The sequence below is a fragment of the Microcaecilia unicolor genome, unplaced genomic scaffold (genome assembly GCF_901765095.1).
Source record: "Microcaecilia unicolor unplaced genomic scaffold, aMicUni1.1, whole genome shotgun sequence".
NCBI lineage: Eukaryota > Metazoa > Chordata > Amphibia > Gymnophiona > Siphonopidae > Microcaecilia > Microcaecilia unicolor.
The window spans coordinates 125021-152171 of NW_021963165.1; the positions used below are offsets into that span (position 1 = coordinate 125021).

Sequence of the window (27151 nt, forward strand, 5' to 3'; positions counted from 1 at the left end):
AGAAGCGAGAAAGCTGGCCAATAGAAGGGACTAGAACAACTCACAATGGAAGGACTGAAGGAATCAGAGTTGCAATAACAAATTTAACACATATTCACTGTTCATTCTGAGACAAGATATTTCATAAAACTATTTCAAGTTTCTTCCCCAAAGGTTTAATATATTCCTTGTAGTCTAAAAGTACAAAAAAAAAAAAAAACATTGGTATTTCCCTCTCAAACCTTCGTTTTCCAGAACCCAACCAATTGCTGACAATTTTTAACTACTGCACAATCCCTTAGTGACACCAGTAGTACCTAGAACACACAAATTAATAAGAAGGTTTCTCTCTTCCTTTAGTTACACTATAGTTTGGTCTTAAAACTCTTATGAAGTAAAGCAGCACACATCTAATATATATTATTAAAAACACAACTTTGAGACCTTCATTTATTGTCTGCTGCCTCAATGGAAATGGGATAAAATCTACTCAGCCATACCCAGATTTACAAGGATTCAGATAGGTAGGTGTGGCCAAATGGGTCTGGAAGGATGTTTAGTAATCTTGGGTTCCTGCCCAGTAGCACAGAAAAATAGACTAACCTCCTGGGAAGCTATGGTTCATATCCCACTTCTTCCACTAACATTCTTGTGACCTTGGGCAAATCACAATCATTCACTGCCTCAGAGACAAAAGTGTTACTGCCTGTGTTCTGCTTGCATGTGATTCTGACTGAAATTATCAATACAGTGCCTTTGAAAATCGGCAGTTTAAAGCATATGGTAGTAATTCTGTAAGATGGCACCTCCACAGGTTCCCCGATATCATGTGAGAGAGAGTCTTGTTCTACAACGCTCCAAATGAAAGGCACAAAATATTTCCACAAAAAAAGTGGAAATAAAAAACTGGTATGGTAAACCAAAACAAAAAAAGAAACATTTAATTTTGTTTTCAACAATATTCATAATAGTTGTGATAAAGATGGCATCAGAGATAGATATTTAAAGTTAACTGGTGACAGGAGATACCATCTTTATCACAACTATTATGACTATTGATGAAAACAAAATTAGAATTTTTTTGTTTTGTTCTGGTTTACCATACCAGCTTTTATTTCCACTTTTTTTTCTTCATTTTTATCAACCTGTAAAAGACAGCATGGGACAAATACATGCAATCTGTAAGGAACTGATAGGGCAGACTGGATTGGAGAGGAGGTTAGCGGTTAGTGCACTGGACTTTGATCCTGGGGAACTGGGTTCGATTCCCACTGCATCTCCTTGTGGCTCTGGGCAAGTCACTTACGCCTCCATTGCCCCAGGTACAAATAAGCACCCGTACATACTATGTAAACTGCTATGAATGTAGTTTAGTTCAAAAACCACAGAAAGGCAGTATATCAAGTCCCACTTCCCTTTCCCTGCCTCCATTCTTCTCTGTTTCTATTCTATAATGGCATCTGGATGCCCAGATCTGTTACAGAATACTAGCATAACCCAGTATTGGTGCACCTAATATTTACACGCCTGCAGTTACACCAGCCATGGAGCTGGAATAACTACCTCGTAAATGTGGCAAGGTGAAAGTGGGAGCCCCACCCATGTGTATGCCCCCCTTGCATTTAAGCGCTAACCCACTTATGTATGCCCCTACAGAATAGCCTTTGAGTGCTCTGCTAGCACTCACGTGATTAAGTACATTGATCCTCGTGAAAATGCTAGTATTCTGTAATTTTATGTGCCTACCTGCCTCCTTATTACAGCAGTACTTTTATAAGTTTGCCAGCCAATGGCAAACATAAAATTCCTTTTGAATATTGACCCAACTGTGTCATGGTTCAGCTGCAACAAAGTTCTAGCCCTGAGGCACAAAGACCTGAAAAGATGAAACAATGGTTAAGCACCTTTGCCGATGTGCCGCCTAGTATTCTCAATGGTAGAATTGCGGTTGACGTTGGACAGCAGGCCGAGGCAAAACCTGTTCTTGTTGTTTGAAGGATCAGTGAAGCCATCCACTAGCACGCTTGTTGAGGAGGCATGGAACGCTTCACCCACACGGTTATTGAGCTCATAGTAGACAATCGAGCACCAGTGTTTTGGCTCCTCATAAGCCACTGCATGAACATCTGCAGAGAATAGAAGAGACTTTAGTCAAACAGCCAGGACACTGAAATGTTTGTTAAGTCTATTGCAAGAACTGCCATGCATGTTACAAGGCGAGTCATGTAGAAAAGTTGGAGCCTCAGAGAAGGAAGGAAGAATGAATTAACTCTTAACTGAAACTTGAACTTGTATTTCCTCGTCTGAAGCTGCTAGAAAGGTTATTTTATTCTTAATATATTGCCATTTGTTGACTCACAGACCAAGGTGGTTCACAACAACTAACAAGGAAAGTGTAAGAAGCAGCAATATATCATAGGAAAGGTAACAAGTGTTCAAGAAAGAGAGAAAACAAGAGTTAAAAAAAAAATACAGCAAAACCAGACCCCTTGTGGCTGCTCTCAGAAAGTGGAGATGAATTTTTTTTTTTCATTTTTATTTTCTCTAAAGATGAGATTGGCATCACTACAGTTCTCTAAGTCATGAAGGGAAAATTAGGTTCTTACCTTGGTAGTTTTCTTTCCTTTAGTCACAGCAGATGAATCCATTAACTGATGAGTTGTAGCCGCCTACCAGCAGGTGGAGATAGAGAACACTGAAAAGCCATAGTGCCCTCTTGGGACGGCTAGCTCCATCTGCCTTCAATATTTGAAACTTCCAAAGCAGAGTGAATCCGCAAAGTAGAACAACATGAACTTTCCTCACAGCGAACGAACACCCCCGAACAGGAGCAACAACCATAAAAGGAGGGATGAACTCAACCTCCTGTGATATAACAGTATAGAAATCCTGAAAACTGTTTTGCAACTCCTCCCGATGAGGGAACATATCCGCATGAGAGAACTGAACAAAAAAACAGAACCAGACAGAGAGGGATCATGGATTCACCTGCTGTGACTAAAGGAAAGAAAATTACCAAGGTAAGAACTTAATTTTCCCTTCCTTGTCATCAGCAGCAGATGAATCCATTAACTGATGGGATATACAAAAGCACTCACCTAGTTAGGGCGGGAACATGCAACTCTGCGAGCAATGCGCGTTCCGCTTCGCTGCAACATCCAGCCTGTAATGTCGGACAAAGCGAATGCTACATACCTGTAGAAGGTATTCTCCGAGGACAGCAGGCTGATTGTTCTCACTGATGGGTGACGTCCATGGCAGCCCCTCCAATCGGAACACTTTACTAGCAAAGGCCTTTGCTAGTCCTCGCGCGCTCATGCGCACCGCGCATGCACGGCCGTCTTCCCGCCCGAACCGGCTCGTGTTCGTCAGTCCCATAAGTAGCAAAACAAAGCAAGGGAAGACACAACTCCAAAGGGGAGGCAGGCGGGTTTGTGAGAACAATCAGCCTGCTGTCCTCACTGATGGGGTATCCCTAGCCCCCAGGCTCACTCAAAACAACCACCATGGTCAATTGGGCCTCGCAACGGCGAGGACTTAACTGAGATTGACCTAAAAAAATTTACCAACTAACTGAGAGTGCAGCCTGGAACAGAACAAACAGGGCCTTCGGGGGGTGGAGTTGGATCCTAAAGCCCAAACAGGTTCTGAAGAACTGACTGCCCGAACCGACTGTCGCGTCGGGTATCCTGCTGCAGGCAGTAATGAGATGTGAATGTGTGGACAGATGACCACGTCGCAGCTTTGCAAATTTCTTCAATAGAGGCTGACTTCGTGGGCTACCGACGCTGCCATGGCTCTAACATTATGAGCCGTGACATGACCCTCAAGAGCCAGCCCAGCCTGGGCGTAAGTGAAGGAAATGCAATCTGCTAGCCAATTGGATATGGTGCGTTTCCCCACAGCCACTCCCCTCCTATTGGGGTCAAAAGAAACAAACAATTGGGCGGACTGTCTGTTGGGCTGTGTCCGCTCCAGGTAGAAGGCCAATGCTCTCTTGCAGTCCAATGTGTGCAGCTGACGTTCAGCAGGGCAAGGAATGAGGACGGGGAAAGAATGTTGGCAAGACAATTGACTGGTTCAGATGGAACTCCAACACAACCTTTGGCAAGAACTTAGGGTGAGTGCGGAGGACTACTCTGTTATGATGAAATTTGGTGTAAGGGGCCTGGGCTACCAGGGCCTGAAGCTCACTGACTCTACGAGCTGAAGTAACTGCCACCAAGAAAATGACCTTCCAGGTCAAGTACTTCAGATGGCAGGAATTCAGTGGCTCAAAAGGAGGTTTCATCAGCTGGGTGAGAACGACATTGAGATCCCATGACACTGTAGGAGGCTTGACAGGGGGCTTTGACAAAAGCAAACCTCTCATGAAGCGAACAACTAAAGGCTGTCCTGAGATCGGCTTACCTTCCACACGGTAATGGTATGCACTGATTGCACTAAGGTGAACCCTTACAGAGTTGGTCTTGAGACCAGACTCAGACAAGTGCAGAAGGTATTCAAGCAGGGTCTGTGTAGGACAAGAGCGAGGATCTAGGGCCTTGCTGTCACACCAGACGGAAAACCTCCTCCATAGAAAGAAGTAACTCCTCTTAGTGGAATCTTTCCTGGAAGCAAGATGCGGGAGACACCCTCTGACAGACCCAAAGAGGCAAAGTCTACGCTCTCAACATCCAGGCCGTGAGAGCCACTGACTGGAGGTTGGGATGCAGAAGCGCCCCTTCGTCCTGCGTGATGAGGGTCGGAAAACACTCCAATCTCCACGGTTCTTCGGAGGACAACTCCAGAAGAAGAGGGAACCAGATCTGACGCGGCCAAAAAGGAGCAATCAGAATCATGGTGCCTCGGTCTTGCTTGAGTTTCAACAAAGTCTTCCCCACCAGAGGTATGGGAGGATAAGCATACAGCAGACCCTCCCCCCAGTCCAGGAGGAAGGCATCCGATGCCAGTCTGCCGTGGGCCTGAAGCCTGGAACAGAACTGAGGGACTTTGTGGTTGGCTCGAGATGCGAAGAGGTCTACCAAGGGGGTGCCCCACACCTGGAAGATCTGTCGCACTACACGGGAATTGAGCGACCACTCGTGAGGTTGCATAATCCTGCTCAACCTGTCGGCCAGACTGTTGTTTACGCCTGCCAGATATGTGGCTTGGAGCACCATGCCGTGACGGCGAGCCCAGAGCTACATGCTGACGGCTTCCTGACACAGGGGGCGAGATCCGGTGCCCCCCTGCTTGTTGACGTAATACATGGCAACCTGGTTGTCTGTCTGAATTTGGATAATTTGGTGGGACAGCCGATCTCTGAAAGCCTTCAGAGCGTTCCAGATCGCTCGCAACTCCAGAAGATTGATCTGCAGATCGCGTTCCTGAAGGGACCAGCTTCCTTGGGTGTGAAGCCCATCGACATGAGCTCCGCATCCCAGGAGAGACGCATCCGTGGTCAGCACTTTTTGTGGCTGAGGAATTTGGAAAGGACGTCCCAGAGTCAAATTGGACCAAATCGTCCACCAATACAGGGATTTGAGAAAACTCGTGGACAGGTGGATCACGTCTTCTAGATCCCCAGCAGCCTGAAACCACTGGGAAGCTAGGGTCCATTGAGCAGATCTCATGTGAAGGCGGGCCATGGGAGTCACATGAACTGTGGAGGCCATGTGGCCCAGCAATCTCAACATCTGCCGAACTGTGATCTGCTGGGACGCTCGCACCCGTGAGACAACAAGTTGTTGGCTCTCGCCTCTGGGAGATAGGCACGAGCCGTCCGAGAATCCAGCAGAGCTCCTATGAATTCGAGTTTCTGCACTGGGAGAAGATGGGACTTTGGATAATTTATCACAAACCCCAGAAGCTCCAGGAGGCGAATAGTCATCTGCATGGACTGCATGGCTCCTGCCTCGGATGTGTTCTTCACCAGCCAATCGTTGAGATATGGGAACACGTGCACCCCCAGCCTGCGAAGTGCCGCTGCTACTACAGCCAAGCACTTTGTGAACACCCTGGGCGCAGAGGCGAGCCCAAAGGGTAGCACACAGTACTGGAAGTGACGTGTGCCCAGCTGAAATCGCAGATACTGCCTGTGAGCTGGCAGTATCGGGATGTGTGTGTAGGCATCCTTTAAGTCCAGAGAGCATAGCCAATCGTTTTCCTGAATCATGGGAAGAAGGGTGCCCAGGGAAAGCATCCTGAACTTTTCTTTGACCAGATATTTGTTCAGGGCCCTTAGGTCTAGGATGGGACGCATCCCCCCTGTTTTCTTTTCCACAAGGAAGTACCTGGAATAGAATCCCAGCCCTTCCTGCTCGGATGGCACGGGCTCGACCGCATTGGCGCTGAGAAGGGCGGAGAGTTCCTCTGCAAGTACCTGCTTGTGCTGGAAGCTGTAAGACTGAGCTCCCGGTGGACAATTTGGAGGTTTTGAGGCCAAATTGAGGGTGTATCCTTGCCGGACTATTTGGAGAACCCACTGATCGGAGGTTATGAGAGGCCACCTTTGGTGAAAAGCTTTCAACCTCCCTCCGACTGGCAGGTCGCCCGGCACTGACACTTGGATGTCGGCTATGCTCTGCTGGAGCCAGTCAAAAGCTCGTCCCTTGCTTTTGCTGGGGAGCCGAGGGGCCTTGCTGAGGCGCACGCTGCTGACGAGAGCGAGCGCGCTGGGGCTTAGCCTGGGCCGCAGGCTGTCGAGAAGGAGGATTGTACCTACGCTTGCCAGAAGAGTAGGGAACAGTCTTCCTTCCCCCGAAAAATCTTCTACCTGTAGAGGTAGATGCTGAAGGCTGCCGGCGGGAGAACTTGTCGAATGCGGTGTCCCGCTGGTGGAGCTGCTCTACCATCTGTTCGACTTTCTCTCCAAAAATATTATCCGCACGGCAAGGCGAGTCCGCAATCCGCTGCTGGATTCTATTCTCCAGGTCGGAGGCACGCAGCCATGAGAGTCTGCGCATCACCACACCTTGAGCAGCGGCCCTGGACGCAACATCAAAGGTGTCATACACCCCTCTGGCCAGGAATTTTCTGCACGCCTTCAGCTGCCTGACCACCTCCTGAAAAGGCTTGGCTTGCTCAGGGGGGAGCGCATCCACCAAGTCCGCCAACTGCCGCACATTGTTCCGCATGTGTATGCTCGTGTAGAGCTGGTAGGACTGAATTTTGGCCACGAGCATAGAAGAATGGTAGGCCTTCCTCCCAAAGGAGTCTAAGGTTCTAGAGTCCTTGCCCGGGGGCGCCGAAGCATGCTCCCTAGAACTCTTAGCCTTCTTTAGGGCCAAATCCACAACTCCAGAGTCATGAGGCAACTGAGTGCGCATCAGCTCTGGGTCCCCATGGATCCGGTACTGAGACTCGATCTTCTTGGGAATGTGGGGATTAGTTAGAGGCTTGGTCCAGTTCGCCAGCAATGTCTTTTTTACGACATGGTGCATGGGTACAGTGGACGCTTCCTTAGGTGGAGAAGGATAGTCCAGGAGCTCAAACATTTCAGCCCTGGGCTCGTCCTCCACAACCACCGGGAAGGGGATGGCCGTAGACATCTCCCGGACAAAGGAAGCAAAAGACAGACTCTCGGGAGGAGAAAGCTGTCTCTCAGGAGAGGGAGTGGGATCGGAAGGAAGACCTTCAGACTCCTCGTCAGAGAAATATCTGGGGTCTTCTTCCTCTTCCCACGAGGCCTCACCCTCGGTGTCAGACACAAGTTCACGGACCTGTGTCTGCAACCTCGCCCGACTCGACTCCGTGGAGCCACGTCCACGATGGGGGCGTCGAGAGGTAGACTCCCTCGCCCGCATCGGCGAAGCTCCCTCCGCTGACGTAGTCGGGGAGCCTTCCTGGGAGGCGACGGCAGCCGGTACCGCACGCGGCACCGACGCCGGAGACCTCACCTCGGGCGATGGACCAGCCGGCGCCACGCTCGACGGTACCGGTGGCGCAAGCACCGCCGGTACCGGAGGGGTAGGGCGCAACAGCTCTCCCAGAATCTCTGGGAGAACGGCCCGGAGGCTCTCGTTCAGAGCGGCTGCAGAGAAAGGCATGGATGTCGATGCAGGCGTCGACGTCAGAACCTGTTCCGGGCGTGGAGGCTGTTCCGGGCTGTCCTGAGCGGAGCGCATCGACACCTCCTGGACAGAGGGTGAGCGGTCCTCTCGGTGTCTATGCCTACTGGGTGCCGACTCCCTCGGCGACCCAGAGCTCTCGGTGCCGACACGGGAAGGAGACCGATGACGATGCTTCTTCGACTTCTTGGAACGAAGCATGTCACCGGAGCTTCCCGGCACCGACGAGGAGGACGTAGAATCCAACCGTCGCTTCCTCGGGGCCGAGGCCGAAGAGGGTCGGTCTCGGGGGGGCTGTACCGCAGGAGCCCTCAGGGTAGGGGGAGACCCACCCGAAGGCTCACCGCCACCAGCAGGGGAATGGACAGCCCTCACCTGCACTCCAGACGAAGCACCACCGTCCGACGACATCAGCCGACGAGGTCCCGGTACCACCGACGTCGATGCAGCTGTCCGATGTCTCAGCGCCGATGCAGAGGGCCGATGCCTCGATGCACTCGCGGCCGAGGATGAAGGTCTGGACGCTGAAGACGTCGAAGCACTCGATACCCCCGGTGCCGATGCCGACGAAGAGCCAGAGAACAAAACATTCCACTGGGCCAATCTCGCTACCTGAGTCCACTTTTGCAAAAGGGAACACAGACTACAGGCCTGCGGGCGGTGCCCAGCCCCCAAGCACTGAAGACACGACGCGTGCCTGTCAGTGAGCGAGATGACCCGGGCGCACTGGGTGCACTTCTTGAAGCCGCTGGGAGACTTCGATGTCATGGGCGGAAAAATCACTCCGGCGAGATCAAAAGTCGAAATGGAGGAAAAGGCACCCGAAAAACAAGGGGAAAAAAACTTCAACCTGAGGCCTAAAAGCGGCCTACCCCGACGACGAAAGAAAACTTACCGGGGCGAAAAAGCTGGAAATAGCGGGGGGAAAAAAGACTGAAGAGTCTCTTTCCACACACAGAATGGTTTTTTTTTTTATTTTTTTAAACAACACGAAGAACGCGCGAGGTCGACTTTGCGGGGTACGACATGGCGAAAACACGACCGTACCGAGCGCGGACAAAAGAAGACTGACGAACACGAGCCGGTTCGGGCGGGAAGACGGTCGCGCATGCGCATGAGCGCGCGAGGACTAGCAAAGGCCTTTGCTAGTAAAGTGTTCCGATTGGAGGGGCTGCCGTGGACGTCACCCATCAGTGAGAACAAGCAGCCTGCTTGTCCTCGGAGAAGAGAGGGCTTAGAAGCCCAAGTAGCCGCGCTACAGATCTCTTGAAGAGAGTGTGCTCCCGTTTCAGTCCATGATGAGGAAATCGCTCTCGTGGAATGCGCCTTGAACGCGTCAGGAGGAGGCCGCCCTGACAGCAGATACGCAGAAAAAATGACTTCCTTGAGCCAACGGGCTATAGTTGCCTTAGACGCTGGAGACTCCCTCTTCGAGGACCTGATAACACAAAAAGGTGAACAGAAGTCCTGAAGGCATTTGACATCTTCAGATATTGCAACAGAGCCCTGCGGACATCCAAAAGATGCAACTGCCCAAAAGAGTCCAGAAACTCCTCTCTAGAGAAGGAGGGCAGATAAATGGGCTGGTTCAGGTGAAATGCTGAAACCACCTTAGGCAGGAAGGAAGGCACAGAACGTAACGTTATTCCGGACTCTGAGAATTGCAGAAAGGGGTCTCGACAGGACAGCGCCTGGAGCTCAGACACACGTCTCGCCGAGGTCATGGCCACCAAAAAGACTGTCTTTAGAATCACATCCTTCTACGAAGCTCGCCTCAGCGGCTCGAACAGCGAACACTGAAGAGCCTTCAACATCAGCCCCAGGTTCCAAGCCGGACACGGCAGCCGCACTGGCGGGCGGAGCCGGAGTGCCCCTCTTAGAAATCGGGCAACGTCCGGATGAGCGGCCAGGGAACAGCCAGAGACCTTCCTTCGAAAGCATGCCAATGCTGCCACTTGCACTCGCAGGAAATTGTAGGCAAAGCCTTTTTGAATACCATCCTGCAAAAAGTCCAGTATTGGCGAGACTGTAGCCCGCGTGGGTGTGATCGCCAGGATTGGGATTAATGTCCCCAGCAGAGAGCAGGAGAAGGAGTAAGAGAGTACAGAGAAGAGTAGGAGAGGTACGACGAACGCGATATGTACTCAGATAGAAAGGAGATGGATGAATAGAAGGAAGAAAATGTTTAAGGTTGAGAGCTGAGAAAAAGGAAGAGGAAAAAAGAGATGGTGAGATTCTTCGCAGATTCTTCGGCTTTACGATTCGGTCTCGCGGCAGCTAGGCACACTTTCTCCTAACTTATGGTTGTAGTAGCAGCGCCGCTCATGGAACAAGGGATCCTCGTTTCATCCTTACCTAGACGACTGGTTAATTGGAGAAAGTCTTATCAGCAGAGTTCTCAGGTCACGCACCGGGTGGTGCATTTCTTTCAGTCTCTGGGTGGTGAATGTAGCCAGGCCTCTTATTTGATCTCTCATCAGAGATCTCTAATTTTCTCTCTTTGTTTGGTCAGATCGACGCCGAGTATTTCGTCTTCTCTGCAAGCATCCCAGTTTATATTTTTTCTTGGGGACCTTGGGCCTTTGGTCATTTCCTCGCTCTATTCTGCAGAGTACAATTTTACTTTCTAGTTTCCAAGAAGGAATTTTTCCTTCATCCTATTTGGAACCTCATGGCCATCAATCGCATTTTTAAAGTATCTTCTAGTTATCACAAGAACCTTAGTTCCCTCATAGGGATGCTTCATGCAGTACATTTTTTGGCAGAAGCTTGTTTGTATATATTTTTTTCTGGGGGACTACAGCAATTCGTTTACCTTCGGGTGAATTTTGTTTCCCTACTGACAAGCAAGGCGGAGAGAGCTATGTTGGTCTTTGCCATGGCAATCGGTTATGTCATCCACCAAGGAAGAGCTAAGAGTATACTCTTACGTTTGTAGTCAGTGAGGGGTGGACATTCGCTTAACTGTCTTTTCAGCCGCCCATGTGGCGGCAGTCAAAACGTTACAAGTCATTTTTTGTTAGTTGTCTCACCCTGCATTCAGGTGAATGGACTCATCTTTTCAGCCTTCTTTCTCACGCCGACACTTCAGGTCTATCTCTTTTGGCCTTCAGGCTCACGAACATTTCTTGCTTATTCCGTTCAGTAACAGTCTTGACGGAGACAGGGATAGGCGCTATCGTTTAGCAGGGGGTCTTTAAACCTTCTATATGTGTTTCTTTCGTCAACTCACTATTTAAAAAAGAAAAAGAAAAATTCCATCTTTCTTCCATGCCAGGCTTTATTTGGTCATGGGTTTTGGCTCTGCTTCAGTAGTTCTTTCTATGCGGCGGTTCATTTTTTGTTGGTTTTTCATATAGGATTACTCTCTTTTCTCTTCTCCTGCAGATTGCAGTTTTTTCCTGTTTCTGAGGTTCGATAAGGCCTCGTCTTTTTAGAAGTTCTCGTTTACTTTAAAGTTCTTAGTCTCCTTCGCCTGACAGGCCGAAATCCTCTTCAACTCACAATCTTAATCTTTCAGCTCTCGTAGGTTCTCTTTTTGGGCTGTTTTTCTTCTAGTGTCCTTTAAGGTTTTCCTTTTAAAGCTCTGTTTTCTAGTAGCCATTGTTTTTTCTTTAAGGTCTTTCTCTTAAACCACTGTTTTCTAGTAGCCATAACTTTTTCTATAAAGTTTTCCTCTTCAAGCAGTGTTTCCTAGTAGCCATTGCAGCAAGTAGGTCTATGTGTGGAGTACTTCTACAGTTGGTAACTTCTTTTCGGTCTGCTGTAGTTTCGAGTTTTCACCTTTCCCAATCGGTTTTTTCTTATTGGTTTTGTCCTTCTAGCCAGTAGGTGTAAGGGTTTGATGGTTTCTAACCCACTATATCTCGACGGATTAAGGAAATGAGAACTTCTATTTCTCTTCTCACTAAGAGGGCAGTTCCACAGCGTATTACAACATATTCCACAACTTCAGAAGCGGGCTCTATTTTTACTACAGCGATTTTTGGTGCTCTCGGTGCACATTGGTAAGGGGGCAACCTGATCCTAGCTTCATTCTTTTGCTCATTGGGACACACTACATGTTAGTTGTCACCAGGTGGCCTATGCAGCATGAATATTTCTCGGCAGTTTTCATAGGGTCCCTCCCTTCAGATTACTGCTTTGGTACTTCCCATCAGTCCAATCCTGGTCCGGTCCGGAGGGGCGCTAAGGAAGATTAGATCTTACCTGCTAATTTGCTTTCCTTTAGTCCCTCCGGACCAGGCCCCTCCCATGTTCTCTCTTTACATTCTTTTATTCAGTGGGAAGTGTATTCATTCCTTTACGATTCGTGGAACAATTAAAAAAAAAAAACAGATGCTTCTATGCTACTATATATATACAAAACCTTACGTGGTACATACCACTTCTCTGGTGGTTGCTGGTGAGCTCAGTTGCTGGAACCTATATATATAAAACCTTAAATACGCCATACCACTTTTCTGGTGAGAGTTGCTGGTGAGCTACAAGACAAGTGAGCCATACCACTTCTCGGGGTGAGAGTTGCTGGTGAGCTATTTTACAAGTGAGCCATAACCACTTCTCGGGGTGAGAGTTGCTGGTGAGCTATTTTACAAGTGAGCCATAACCACTTCTCGGGTGAGAGTTGCTGGTGAGCTATTTTACAAGTGAGCCATAACCACTTCTCGGGGTGAGAGTTGCTGGTGAGCTATTTTACAAGTGAGCCATAACCACTTCTCGGGTGAGAGTTGCTGGTGAGCTATTTTACAAGTGAGCCATAACCACTTCTCGGGTGAGAGTTGCTGGTGAGCTATTTTACAAGTGAGCCATAACCACTTCTCGGGTGAGAGTTGCTGGTGAGCTATTTTACAAGTGAGCCATAACCACTTCTCGGGTGAGAGTTGCTGGTGAGCTATTTTACAAGTGAGCCATAACCACTTCTCGGGTGAGAGTTGCTGGTGAGCTATTTTACAAGTGAGCCATAACCACTTCTCGGGTGAGAGTTGCTGGTGAGCTATTTTACAAGTGAGCCATAACCACTTCTCGGGTGAGAGTTGCTGGTGAGCTATTTTACAAGTGAGCCATAACCACTTCTCGGGTGAGAGTTGCTGGTGAGCTATTTTACAAGTGAGCCATAACCACTTCTCGGGTGAGAGTTGCTGGTGAGCTATTTTACAAGTGAGCCATAACCACTTCTCGGGTGAGAGTTGCTGGTGAGCTATTTTACAAGTGAGCCATAACCACTTCTCGGGTGAGAGTTGCTGGTGAGCTATTTTACAAGTGAGCCATAACCACTTCTCGGGTGAGAGTTGCTGGTGAGCTATTTTACAAGTGAGCCATAACCACTTCTCGGGTGAGAGTTGCTGGTGAGCTATTTTACAAGTGAGCCATAACCACTTCTCGGGTGAGAGTTGCTGGTGAGCTATTTTACAAGTGAGCCATAACCACTTCTCGGGTGAGAGTTGCTGGTGAGCTATTTTACAAGTGAGCCATAAACCACTTCTCGGGTGAGAGTTGCTGGTGAGCTATTTTACAAGTGAGCCATAACCACTTCTCGGGTGAGAGTTGCTGGTGAGCTATTTTACAAGTGAGCCATAACCACTTCTCGGGTGAGAGTTGCTGGTGAGCTATTTTACAAGTGAGCCATAACCACTTCTCGGGTGAGAGTTGCTGGTGAGCTATTTTACAAGTGAGCCATAACCACTTCTCGGGTGAGAGTTGCTGGTGAGCTATTTTACAAGTGAGCCATAACCACTTCTCGGGTGAGAGTTGCTGGTGAGCTATTTTACAAGTGAGCCATAACCACTTCTCGGGTGAGAGTTGCTGGTGAGCTATTTTACAAGTGAGCCATAACCACTTCTCGGGTGAGAGTTGCTGGTGAGCTATTTTACAAGTGAGCCATAACCACTTCTCGGGTGAGAGTTGCTGGTGAGCTATTTTACAAGTGAGCCATAACCACTTCTCGGGTGAGAGTTGCTGGTGAGCTATTTTACAAGTGAGCCATAACCACTTCTCGGGTGAGAGTTGCTGGTGAGCTATTTTACAAGTGAGCCATAACCACTTCTCGGGTGAGAGTTGCTGGTGAGCTATTTTACAAGTGAGCCATAACCACTTCTCGGGTGAGAGTTGCTGGTGAGCTATTTTACAAGTGAGCCATAACCACTTCTCGGGTGAGAGTTGCTGGTGAGCTATTTTACAAGTGAGCCATAACCACTTCTCGGGTGAGAGTTGCTGGTGAGCTATTTTACAAGTGAGCCATAACCACTTCTCGGGTGAGAGTTGCTGGTGAGCTATTTTACAAGTGAGTCATAACCACTTCTCTGGTGAGAGTTGCTGGTGAGCTATAGTACAAGTGAGCCATACCACTTCTCTGGTGAGAGTTGCTGGTGAGCTCTAATACAAATCGGGCCATACCACTTCTCTGGTGAGACTTGCTGGTGAGCTCTGATACTTGGCATTGCCGAGTGCTTTGTGGCTGCTAGAATTCCATAAGGCACAGAAGGTCTTTCTTTCTTTCCTGCTTTGTAATGCAAATACTGAGGCTAAGGTCACATGGCCAGGGCTCCTATTGGCTCTCTAGAGTCAGAGTTTTTTCTCAGTCTCCACCTGCTGGTAGGCGAGCACAACCCATCAGTCCAATCCTGGTCCGGTCCGGAGGGACTAAAGGAAAGCAAATTAGCAGGTAAGATCTAATTTCTCCTTCACTTCCCCCCCAGACTCTGGCTGAGTTCTTTCATGATAAGGTTCACAAGATTAAACTTGAATTCTCAACCAGGTCACCTCCACCTCTCCTTCCCTTAGTCCATTCTCTCAACCCTCCAACCCCTGCCTCCTTTTCTGAAATCACTGAAGAGGAAACTACACATCTTCTTTCCTCCTCGAAACTAACTACCTGTTCCTCTGATCCTATTCCCACCCATCTACTTAACACTATCTCTCCTACTGTTATCCCGTTTATCTGTCATATCCTCAATCTTTCATCGTCCACTGCGACTGTTCCTGATGCCTTCAAACATGCCACAGTCACACCACTCCTTCAAAAACCTTCATTGAACCCTACCTGTCCTTCCAACTATCGCCCTATCTCCCTCCTCCCTTTCCAATCCAAGATACTAGAACGTGTCGTTCACCGCCGTTGCCTTGACTTTCTTTCATCTCAAGCTATTCTTGATCCACTTCAATCTGGCTTTCGCTCCCTTCATTCAACTGAAACAGCGCTTGCTAAAGTCTCCAATGATCTGTTCCTAGCCAGATCCAAAGATCTCTATTCTATCCTCATCCTTCTCGATCTGCTGCTTTTGACACTGTTGATCACAGCCTACTCCTTGATACGCTGTCCTCACTTGGATTTCAGGGCTCTGTTCTTTCCTGGTTTTCTTCTTATCTCTCCCCGCGTACCTTTAGTGTATACTCTAGTGCATCCTCTTCTACTTCTATCCCACTGTCAGTTGGTGTACCTCAGGGATCTGTCCTGGGACCTCTTCTCTTCTCCATCTATACTTCTTCCCTTGGTACTCTGATCTCATCCCATGGTTTTCAGTATCATCTTTACGCTGATGACTCCCAGATCTACCTCTCCACACCAGAAATCTCAGCCGAAATCCAGGCCAAAGTATCAGCTTGCCTGTCTGATATTGCTGACTGGATGTCTCAGCGCCATCTGAAACTAAACATGACCAAGACTGAGCTTCTTATCTTTCGCCCTAAACCAACCTCTCCTCCTCCCCCATTCTCTATTTCTGTGGATAACACTCTCATCCTTCCTGTCTCATCAGCTCGTAACCTTGGGGTCATCTTCGACTCCTCCCTCTCCTTCTCTGCACATATTCAACAGACTGCTAAAACCTGTCGTTTCTTTCTCTATAATATCAGCAAAATTCACCCTTTCCTTTCTGAGCACACTACCAGAACCCTCATCCACGCTCTTACCACCTCTCGCTTAGACTATTGCAACTTGCTTCTCACAGGTCTCCCACTTAGCCATCTCTCTCCTCTTCAATCTGTTCAAAATTCTGCTGCACGACTAATATTCCGCCAGGGTCGTTATGCTCATATTAGCCCTCTCCTCAAGTCACTTCACTGGCTTCCTATCCGTTTCCGCATACAATTCAAACTACTCTTATTGACCTGTAAGTGCATTCACTCTGCAGTTCCTCAGTACCACTCCACTCTCATCTCTCCCTACATTCCTCCCCGGGAACTCCGTTCACTGGGTAAATCTCTCTTATCTGCACCCTTCTCCTACACTGCTAATTCCAGACTCCGTTCCTTTTATCTTGCTGCACCATATGCCTGGAATAAACTTCCTGAGCCGGTACGTCAAGCTCCATCTCTGACCGTCTTCAAATCCAAGCTAAAAGCCCACCTTTTTGATGCTGCTTTTAACTCCTAACCCTTGTTCACTTGTTCAGAACCCTTATTTTATCACCCTCACTTTAATATTCCCTTATCTCTTGTTTGTCCTGTTTGTCTGTTCTAATTAGATTGTAAGCTCTGTCGAGCAGGGACTGTCTCTTCAAGTTCAAGTGTACAGCTCTGCGTACATCTAGTAGCAGTATAGAAATGATAAGTAGTAGTAGTAGGGTTTCCATGCGAAAATGCCGCACTCTTAGTGCCTCGTTGACTGACCTTAAGTCGAGGATCGGTCGGAAAGACCCACCTTTTCGAGGCGCCACAAAGTAAAGGGAATAGCGACCGCAACCGCGTTCGGCGGGAGGCACAGGGATCACCACTCCAAGGTGCAACAAGACTTGTAAGGTCTCCTCTACCGCCGCCCGTTTGATGGCAGTACCGCATCGGGACTCCACAAACACGTCTCTCACCGGGGCGCTGAATTCAAATTGCTAACCTTCTCTGATCAGGTCCAAGACCCACTGATCTGAGGTAATCTTGGTCCATTCCTCAAAAAAGAGGGAAAGGCATCCTCCTACTGCAGGAATCGAGGAATGGACCGGCGCCCCGTCATTGAGGGGGCCGCCCCTGAACTCCAGGCCTTGAACTGGCCGCTGCAGAACGCTTGTCCGAGTGAAAGCAGTTCCTTTGCTGAAAACGGGCACATTCAGAAAACCCAGCAGAGCGCCCCGGGCGATACCTGCGAGCTTCACGGAAGCGAGGTCTGGAAGAGGAGGGCCACACAGAGCCCTTGGTAGAAGGCCTCGGCCTATCCTCGGGTAACTGCTGGGGCTTTGGGTCCCCCAGGTCTTTAACAATTTTTTCCAGCTCCTCTCCAAATAACAGGTGGCCTCGAAAGGGTAGCTTCACCAGCCTGTGCTTAGAGGCCATGTCAGCTGCCCAATGCCGTAGCCATAGAAGGCGGCGGGCAGCAACCGCCACAGACATCTGTTTAGCCGAAGCTTTGACCAGAGCATAAAGGGCATCCGCCAAAAATGACAGGGTTGACTCCATCCACGGTGCAACCTTAGCGAGGGACTCCGCACCATCCGCGGGCTGCTCCACTGCCTGGAGAGGCAGGCCCGGGCAGCATAGGAACTGCAAATAGACGACCTTAAGGCGAAGCCCGATATTTCAAAGGACCATTTCACGCGGATTCAAGCCGCCAGTCCTGCATGTCTTTCAGGGCAACCCCTCCCTCTACGGGAAGGGTGGTCCTCTTAGTCACCACCGTGACCAAAGCGTCCACTTTAGGCATCCCCAAAGAGGCCACGTGCTCCTCACTTAGAGGGTAAAGCTGACCCATAGCCCTGGCCACTTTCAAAGGCCCATCGGGTTCAGACCATTGAGCTGTAATAAGCTCTTGGATGGAGTCATGCACAGGAAAGGCTTGAGCAGGCTTCTTAGTACTCGCCCTTGGCAGGATCATCAATCGAGAGGGTCCAAGAAAGCACAAAGGCAGACGGTCTGCAAACTCCAAGATGGAAAATGAACGGAGCAGATCGTTAACAAGCAAAACGTAATTTATTAATAGAAACCAATTGCAATATATGTATACACACAAACAGCCTGACACAGGCCGTGTTTCGCCCAACAGGGCTGCTTCAGGGGCTACACGACAGTCCTTCACTGTCAAATGTAATGGACAAATATAGAATGTCCTGCAGATGAATATAAAGAAGATCACTTTAATCTGAAAAAACTGCTGGATCAGAGATGCCAAAACATAAAACGCTGACTTGCAATTGGTTTCTATTAATGAATTATGTTTTGCTTGTTAACGATCTGCTCTGTTCATTTTCCATCATCAATTGAGAAGGCCTGCAAGGCATCAGAAATGAGCATTGGCAGCTCGTCGTGGTGGAAAATTCTCACCGCATTGGGATCATCCAGACCCGGTGGCAAACCGGCACCTTTCTCTGGCTCATCAGACCATGAGGCCCTGCCAGAACCCTCAGAATCCCCACAGCCCGACCATGGGAGGGGGGGGGGGGGGAGGGAGTGAAGTGTGCCACTCTCCGACGGGGAATTTATCCGTCTATGTTTAGCGTCCTTCCAACGCTCGGGGAAAGTAGCCAGCCCCGGGCCATCAAAACCCGGGGGGAAACCAGGTAGCAGCGCAGTGTCAGACACTTGCGGCAGAGCTCTTTTCAGCATGAAGGCTTTATGCATTAAAAGCACAAACTGAGGGGAGAAAAACTCAACCTGACCCTCTGTCTCCGAATTAGGAGTAACGGGAATAGGAGCTCCTCTGGTAGCCTCTAACCGAGACGTCCCCCTGCACTCAGACTCCTGCGGAACAGTGAGGGTCGAGACATGCGGCGCTTCCAAAATGGGGCCCGCTGCCAGCTCCATTGAGTGGGAAGAATCATCGCTTGCCATGCTCGTACTAGCTCTAGCATCTAAAGAGCATGTCTTACAGAGCCCTGCTGCTGATCTGCGTTTACCACAATGGGAGCAGCGTTTAACTGCCTCAGCAGCCACCATCTGACCGGACGGAATTATGTAAGTAAAATGGCGGCTTCGCACCAAAACTTACCCCGTTCGGAACGGCGTCCACGGGACCTACCCGGAGGAGCTGGGCAGGCACCACTCTCACCTCAAAAGACCGAGTCAAACGAGCTCCGGTCAAGCTGCACGCTGAAAATAGCCTCAGAATAATTAGGTACTCATTTTTTTAAAAAATTTTATTGTTACATTTGTACCCCGCGCTTTCCCACTCATGGCAGGCTCAATGCGGCTTACATATTGTATACAGGTACTTATTTGTACCTGGGGCAACGGAGGGTTAAGTGACTTGCCCAGAGTCACAAGGAGCTGACTGTGCCTGAAGTGGGAATTGAACTCAGTTCCTCAGGACCAAAGTCCACCACCCTAACCACTAGGCCACTCCGGCAGGCAGCAACAGAGGTACTCCGATAGGCAGGGGGATGGGTAAGGCAGGGAAAGGGCGAACCTATATGCCTTCAAAGTGGGCACCACTAGCCACAACACCCCAGCTTTCAACTGGCAAAGCACAGGAGCCACCCCAGGCAGAATTTTTCCAGGAGCTGATCAAGCTACGTCCACACCTGCTGGCTTTTCAGTGTTCTCTATCTCCACCTGCTGGTAGGCGGATACAACCCATCAGTTAATGGATACTTCTGTTCTGTTTTCACAGAAGAAAATCCTGGAGAAGAACCGCGATGGACTGCAAAAAGTACAAATGAGAATGAAGTGGATAGAGCACCGTTCACGGAAGAGTGTGTGTATGAACAGCTTGAAAAGCTAAAGGTGGACAAAGCCATGGGACCGGATGGGATCCACCCCAGGATTTTGAATGAGCTCAGAGAGGTTCTGGCGGGTCCTCTTAAAGATTTGTTTAATATATCCTTGCAGACAGGAGAGGTTCCGAGGGATTGGAGAAAGGCGGAGGTGGTCCCTCTTCACAAGAGTGGTGATAGGGAAGAAGCTGAAAACTATAGGCCGGTAAGCCTCACTTCGATTATTGGAAAATTCACTATCCTTTCCTTCAGCATCGCTTCCGGAGATGCGAAGGAGGTAGAACGAGAGGACATGAAATGAGATTGAAGCGGGGCAGACTCAAGAAAAATGTCAGGAAGTATTTTTTCACAGAGAGAGTAGTGGATGCTTGGAATGCCCTCCCGCGGGAGGTGGTGGAAATGAAAACGGTAACGGAATTCAAACATGCGTGGGACAAACAAAGGAATCCTGTTCAGAAGGAATGGATCCTAAGGAGCTTAGCCGAGATTGGGTGGCAGATCCGGTGGCGGGAGGCGGGGATAGTGCTGGGCAGACTTACACGGTCTGTGCCCTGAAAAGGACAGTTACAAATCAAGGTAAGGTATACACAAAAAGTAGCACATATGAGTTTATCTTGTTGGGCAGACTGGATGGACCATGCAGGTCTTTTTCTGCCGTCATCTACTATGTTACTATGTTACTATCAGTTAATGGATTCATCTGCTGCTGATGACAAGGAAGCAGTAATTAAATTCATCCAGAAACTATAGTAAGGTGATGAAATTTTGACTGCACTGCAAGTCTGATATAAGTATATTCAGCACTGTGATTACTTTTGGATTATGTGAGACTTCTCTGCATTAAAAAAAAATGTATGAAATAAAAAAAAAGTATACTGTGAATACACCAAGATCAGTGATTGATATGGGGAAGGCACAGCAAACTTCTGCCTTTATCTGATGTCCTTAATTAAATGCATTTTTTTTAAACATTCAATATTTAGCAAATTTTTGAAGTTCTGGCGGTGCCACTTGTTTGGAAATCATTTACTAAATTTTTGCTAGTGATTAGGCAAGGGTTTACTTGAAGAGTGGACCCTTTTGGCATGAACTTTAAATGTGCAGAAAAGCCACAGAAAGGATAAATCCTACTGTCAAAAAAATAATTGTTCATCAATGCAACATTATCCTTAGACTTCATCAGATCAGCAGCAGCTCTGCATTATTTAAAAAGAAAAAATTTACTTTCACCAAGATGCAAGTAACAATCAAGGCCAAACACTCTTGCCCAGCCCCCAAACCAAGTAAGATATCTTGCCAGCTGGCTGTTCCTCCCAAGTGAATCTTATCTGTATCTGGCAGATTCTGGCTCAGCTTCCTTACAGTCATGCAGAGCAGGTGCGCTCTACCCCCCCCCCCCCCTTCCCAACATAGGCCAAACAATGGAAATAACCCAATGTAAAATCCCCACACAGGATGCAGCTCATTAAAAGAAGTTCTCCAAAGGCCAACAAATTTGTGCAGGCACTGAAACACTACAGCATTACAAGGCTAAAAAAGATCCATGTGCAGAGAAAGCGGGAGAAATCCATACACAGGATAAGAGGAAACAGATGTAAGGAAACAAATGCTTCAGTTAAAAAAAAAAAAAAAGTTTCCTTTGCCAAGTCCAAAGATGGGGAAATGCTGGATTATTTGATAGGAAAAAAATAGTGAAACAAAAAAAAAAACCCAAACAAACCCCAAGCTTGCATTCTGTAGTAGGGTAGTGAAGCAGCCACAGTAGTGAATCTGAGGTGCTGATGGCTCTGAACTCGGAGGCAAGCTAAACGAGGCTTGGCAGGGCTCTCCAGATCTCTAACCCAAGCGCCAACACAGCTGTCATAAACATTCCGGTTTACAGACTTTATGCCATTTTATGTATATCTGTTACAACACCTCCAGACAGATCACTTGCTGGACAAAGCACTCTGGGCAAGGACTGTTTTTGGCAATCTGCTTCCCCTATGTCTGTATACACCAGGGGTGTCCAACCTCGGTCCTCGAGGGCTGCAATCCAGTCAGGTTTTCAGGATTTCCCCAATGAATATGCATAAGATCTATTTGCACGCACCACCTTCATTGTATGCAAACAGATCTCATGCATATTCATTATGGAAAACTGACCTGGTGAGGGCCGAGGTTAGATATCCCCCAATATACACCTTCAAGTGGTTGTTTTTGTGATACACACGTTTTCACCACATTCTCTCTGCTCCTCCCCCTCTCAAACAGGGTGAATTTTGATCTCTAGCACAGTGATGCTCAGAATATGGCCCCCCTAGCACATGATATGGTTAACTGACAACATTCCTGTCTCTGAAAGGATGCCAGTTCAAGGCCCTTGGATGGCATCTTCACTAGCATGTGTGCTGTGATCACTCCCTCCCTTCCTTATTATATGAATATTTGTAATCTACTTTCCTAATGTGGTTCTCCTACTTCTCTTCAGTGTTTCTTTTTTAAGCATACATTTTGTAATTGTTTAGATTTTATGACCTTTGAAGTCAGAATGATTAAATATTTTGACACCCACCAGACAGGACTTAACAGAGATCTGGGCTTTCTAGCCCATTATAAGCCATAAAATTGTAAATTGTACTGCTTTGTTTGTCACTCTCCTGTCTCCATGCATATCCCCTGTCTCACCCATCCACCCTGTTAGATTGTCACTGAAATGCTTTGATGTCTCACATATATACTGTCATCTACCAAGATTTGCTTATTTCCGATCTGACGAAGAAGGGCAACCTTCGAAAGCTAATCAAGAAATGTACTAAGTTATGTCCAATAAAAAAGGTATCATCTTATTTTCTTTTTCATGTTTTATTTCTATTGATTACCTTTAAAAGTGGACTAACACGGCTACCACACCTCTCTACTGGTATAGTAAATAAAGCTGAACCTTGAACTGGAGTCATTTGTCTCCTGCCTGTGCACCAGTGCCAGAGAGCACCAGGGAAGAGAGACAGTCGAGCCACCGGGAATATTTTCGTCAACGAGAATAAGAACCAGAACAAAAAATTTTCATCATTAGTTCCAGAGAACTAGAAGTAAAAATAATGCCCCCCCCCAAAAAAAAAAAACAACAAAAAAAAACCTGAATAGGGATAGAATATGTACTGTACCAAATAGAATAAGAACTATAAATAAATCATTTATCTTTAAGAGGAATGAAATTTTACACATATAGATGCATGAACTAAAGAACTGAGTAAGAACTAAAACTTTGCAAAGGGGACTGAATAAAAACTAGAATTAAGATTGTTGTCAGAACTACAATAAAATAAGAATAAAAATGACATGTTTTGTAAATGAATAAGAACTCAAACTAAAAATTTAGGCTGAACTAAAATATTACTGCTAGCAACCATCCTGGTTACTGACCAATGCTTGCTCTGGTGACACTCTCCCTTTGGGGATCATGTGCTCATACCCTTACAGAGTGCATGATCCCATCCCTCCACGGTGCAACCTCGCCTTGAGTATTGTGTACAATTTTGGTTGCCGCAACTCAAAAAGCAGAATTAGAAAAGGTTCAAAGAGCAACCAAAATGATTAAAAGGCAAGAACTTCTCTCACATGAGGAAGGCTTAAGGAGTTAGGGCTCTTCAGCTTGGAAAAGAGACTGCTGGGGGGGGGGGGGGGTAATACGATAGCGGTCTACAAAATCCTGAGTGGTACGGAACGGGTAAATGTGAGTCAATTATTTATTGTTTCAAAAAGTACAAAGACTAGAGGACGCTCAATGAAGTTAAATGGTAATACTTTTAAAACTATTAGGAGGAAATATTTTTTCACTCATTTGGAACTCATTACCCGAGGATGTGGTTGCAGCAGTTAGCGTATCTGGGTTTAAGTAAGGTTTGGTCAAGTTCCTGGAGGAAAAGTCTATTGAGATAGAATTGGGGAAGCCACTGCTGTCCCTGGGGTTGGCAGCATGGAATCTTGCTATTATTTGGAATTCAGTCAGGTACTTGTGGGCCTGGATTGGCCACTGCTGGAACAGGATACTAAGCTAGATGGACCACCAGTCTGCCCCAGTATGGCTATTCTTAAATTCCTCCTTCTTAGCTTATAACCCCAGGCAATCATCCATCCTCCACGTTCCTTGTGACGACCCTATCGCCAACTGCTCCACAAGCCTCAAGAGCATACTATGGGCTGTTATTTAATCGACACCATGTGAGCTGTGTGTGTCCATCAGTTACAATGGAGAAATATTTCAACATGTTATGTGCTTGGAATCTGTTGAGAGGTGACATAGCAGCGGGCTGAAAGAACTATGCAATCCACGTTCAAATTCCACTGCTGCGCCTTGTGATCTCGGGCAAGTCACTTAAGTCTGTCTGTACCCGAGCCAATGGAAGGTTAAGTACTCCAGGGATAAAAAAAAAAACAAAAAACTATTGTACCAAAATGTAACCCACCTTGAGAGCTAGTACTGAACTAATTGGCCTTCCTATGATGGTCTCACACACAGCAGAATGAGAAACAGCTGTTCAGGGGCCCAGCCAAAGCCCTAGATGGACCGAAAACCACAGCACTTATCCATTTCATGCTTCTTAAGAGACAGAACCCCACTAGCAAACACATTTGAAAAGTGGAATATACTGAAAGGGATAAGCAACCAACCATGCAGAATTCTGACGTGGAGACTTTCTGCCCCTGACTTGGGAAGGGAAAGAGCATGCACTGGTTAACAAAGACAGGTTATAGAATGGCAAAATGTGAAGAAGAAACTGAGACAATTTCTTTGAGCTATAAAGATTGCCTTGCCTGCATTCTTAAAATAAATAAGAAGAATCATAGCTCTGTTATAGCATACTGTATTTGGAAAACGAAATTAAAGATAAAAGACAATGTGCACAGGCCTGCAAAATTATATATAAGCACTGATAAATATTGCAAGTTAGGCCTTCGTAAGCACCAAAGGACATGAGACAAATGGCCAGATCAGCATTACTTAAAAAAAGATGACATCAAAAGCAGACTCTCCTCACATCCAGACTTATGTTAATTAGGAAGAGTTATCTGCTGGATCACTCACAAAACAAGAGACATAGTGCAACACTACAGTGATCCTGAAAAACAAACAAGTTGTTCCTACAACTTGTAACCTAAGCATTTGGATGCATACCTATTTTGGAACTCACTAGTACTGCTGTAAAAAGGGGCTGTGCGTATGCATAGATGGTGAAATTCAACTTTACCCGTCAATTTCCTTCTCTTGAATCATGCCAGACCAGTCCAGACATGAGATTTATATCTTCCTGCCAGAAGATGCATACTGACAACCACAAACCTTTCACTGTGATCTTATCTGTCTAAAAAGAGGTGGGGCAGCAAAATCTTTCCCAGTATTCTCAAGAGTGAGAACCCCCCCTCCAAAAAAACTACCATGAAAAAAACACTGGTAACTCAAGAAAGGAAAAGGAGCCAAGCACACAGACCCCCCCCCCCCCCCGACAGAGGGGTATGCGCTACCAAAACACATTAAAGAGCGGAGTTCGTGCTACTTTGCAACTCAAAATCTCTCCCAGTAGCAAAGCAGTCTGGCTGAAGAACTACCTGCAAGCAAGCTGGGGAAAGAAAGTGAATGATACATACCTGTAGCAGGTGTTCTCCGAGGACAGCAGGCTGATTGTTCTCACGACTGGGTGACGTCCGCGGCAGCCCCCACCAACCGGAAGAAGCTTCGCGGGCGTTCCGCACGCAGGGCACGCCCACCGCGCATGCGCGGCCATCTTCCCGCCCGTGCGTGACCGTTCCCGCCAGTTGAATGACAAGCAAAAATGATGAAACGCAACTCCAAAGGGGAGGAGGGAGGGTAGGTGAGAACAATCAGCCTGCTGTCCTCGGAGAACACCTGCTACAGGTATGTATCATTCACTTTCTCTGAGGACAAGCAGGCTGCTTGTTCTCACGACTGGGGTATCCCTAGCACTCAGGCTCACTCAAAACAAGAACCCAGGTCAATTGAACCTCGCAACGGCGAGGGTACAACAGAAAATTGACCTACGAAGAATAACTAACTGAGAGTGCAGCCTGACCAGAATAAATTCGGGTCCTGGAGGGTGGAGTTGGATTTACACCCCAAACAGATTCTGCAGCACCGACTGCCCAAACCGACTGTCGCGTCGGGTATCCTGCTGGAGGCAGTAATGTGATGTGAACGTGTGGACAGATGACCACGTCGCAGCCTTGCAAATCGCTTCAATAGTGGCTGACTTCAAGTGAGCCACAGACGCTGCCATGGCTCTGACACTATGAGCCGTGACATGGCCCTCTAGAGCCAGCCCAGCCTGGGCATAAGTGAAGGAAATGCAATCTGCTAGCCAATTGGAGATGGTGCGTTTCCTGACAGCGACCCCTAGCCTGTTGGGGTCGAAAGAAACAAACAATTGGGCCTGTCTGTGGGGCTGTGTCCGCTCCAAATAGAAGGCCAATGCTCTCTTGCAGTCCAATGTGTGCAACTGACGTTCAGCAGGGCGGGTATGCGGTCTGGGAAAGAATGTTGGCAAGACAATTGACTGGTTAAGATGGAACTCCGACACCACCTTCGGCAGGAACTTTGGGTGGGTGCGGAGGACTACTCTGTTGTGATGAAATTTGGTATATGTAGCATGAGCTACCAGGGCTTGAAGCTCACTGACCCTACGAGCTGAAGTAACTGCCACCAAGAAAATGACCTTCCAGGTCAAGTACTTCAGATGGCAGGTATTCAGTGGCTCAAAAGGAGGTTTCATCAGCTGGGTGAGGATGACGTTGAGATCCCATGACACTGCAGGAGGCTTGATAGGGGGCTTTGACAAAAGCAAGCCTCTCATGAATCGAACGACTAAAGGCTCTCCAGAGATGGCTTTACCTTCCACACGATAATGGTAAGCACTAATCGCACTAAGGTGATTCCTTACTGAGTTGGTCTTGAGGCCAGACTCTGATAAGTGCAGAAGGTACTCAAGCAGGTTCTGTGCAGGGCAAGAACGAGGTTCTAGGGCCTTGCTCTCACACCAAACAACAAACCTCCTCCACTTAAAAAAGTAACTTTTTAGTGGAATCCTTCCTAGAGGCAAGCAAGACACGGGAGACACCCTCAGACAGGCCCAACGCAGTGAAGTCTACGCCCTCAACATCCAGGCCGTGAGAGCCAGAGACTGAAGGTTGGGGTACAGCAACGCGCCGTCGTTCTGCGAAATGAGAGTCGGAAAACACTCCAATCTCCACGGTTCTTCTGAGGACAACTCCAGAAAGAGAGGGAACCAGATCTGACGGGGCCAAAAGGGCGCTATCAGAATCATGGTGCCGTGGTCTTGCTTGAGCTTCAGTAAGGTCTTCCCCACCAAAGGTATGGGAGGATAAGCATACAGGAGGCCGGTCCCCCAATGAAGGAGAAAGGCGTCCAACGCTAGTCTGCCATGTGCCTGAAGTCTGGAACAGAACAGAGGCAGCTTGTGGTTGGTCTGA

At 47.8% G+C, this 27151-nt stretch overlaps 1 protein-coding gene across 1 annotated transcript in view; it reads right to left on the reverse strand.

Moving 5' to 3' along the window:
• Positions 1-27151, reverse strand: part of LOC115459031 (mothers against decapentaplegic homolog 1) — a gene marked incomplete at its 5' end in the record, with an annotated part of 88166 nt that overhangs the window by 51405 nt on the left and 9610 nt on the right. Inside the window, 1 exon segment of the mRNA XM_030188894.1 lies at positions 1884-2105. Coding sequence (XP_030044754.1) covers positions 1884-2105 — 222 coding nt within the window.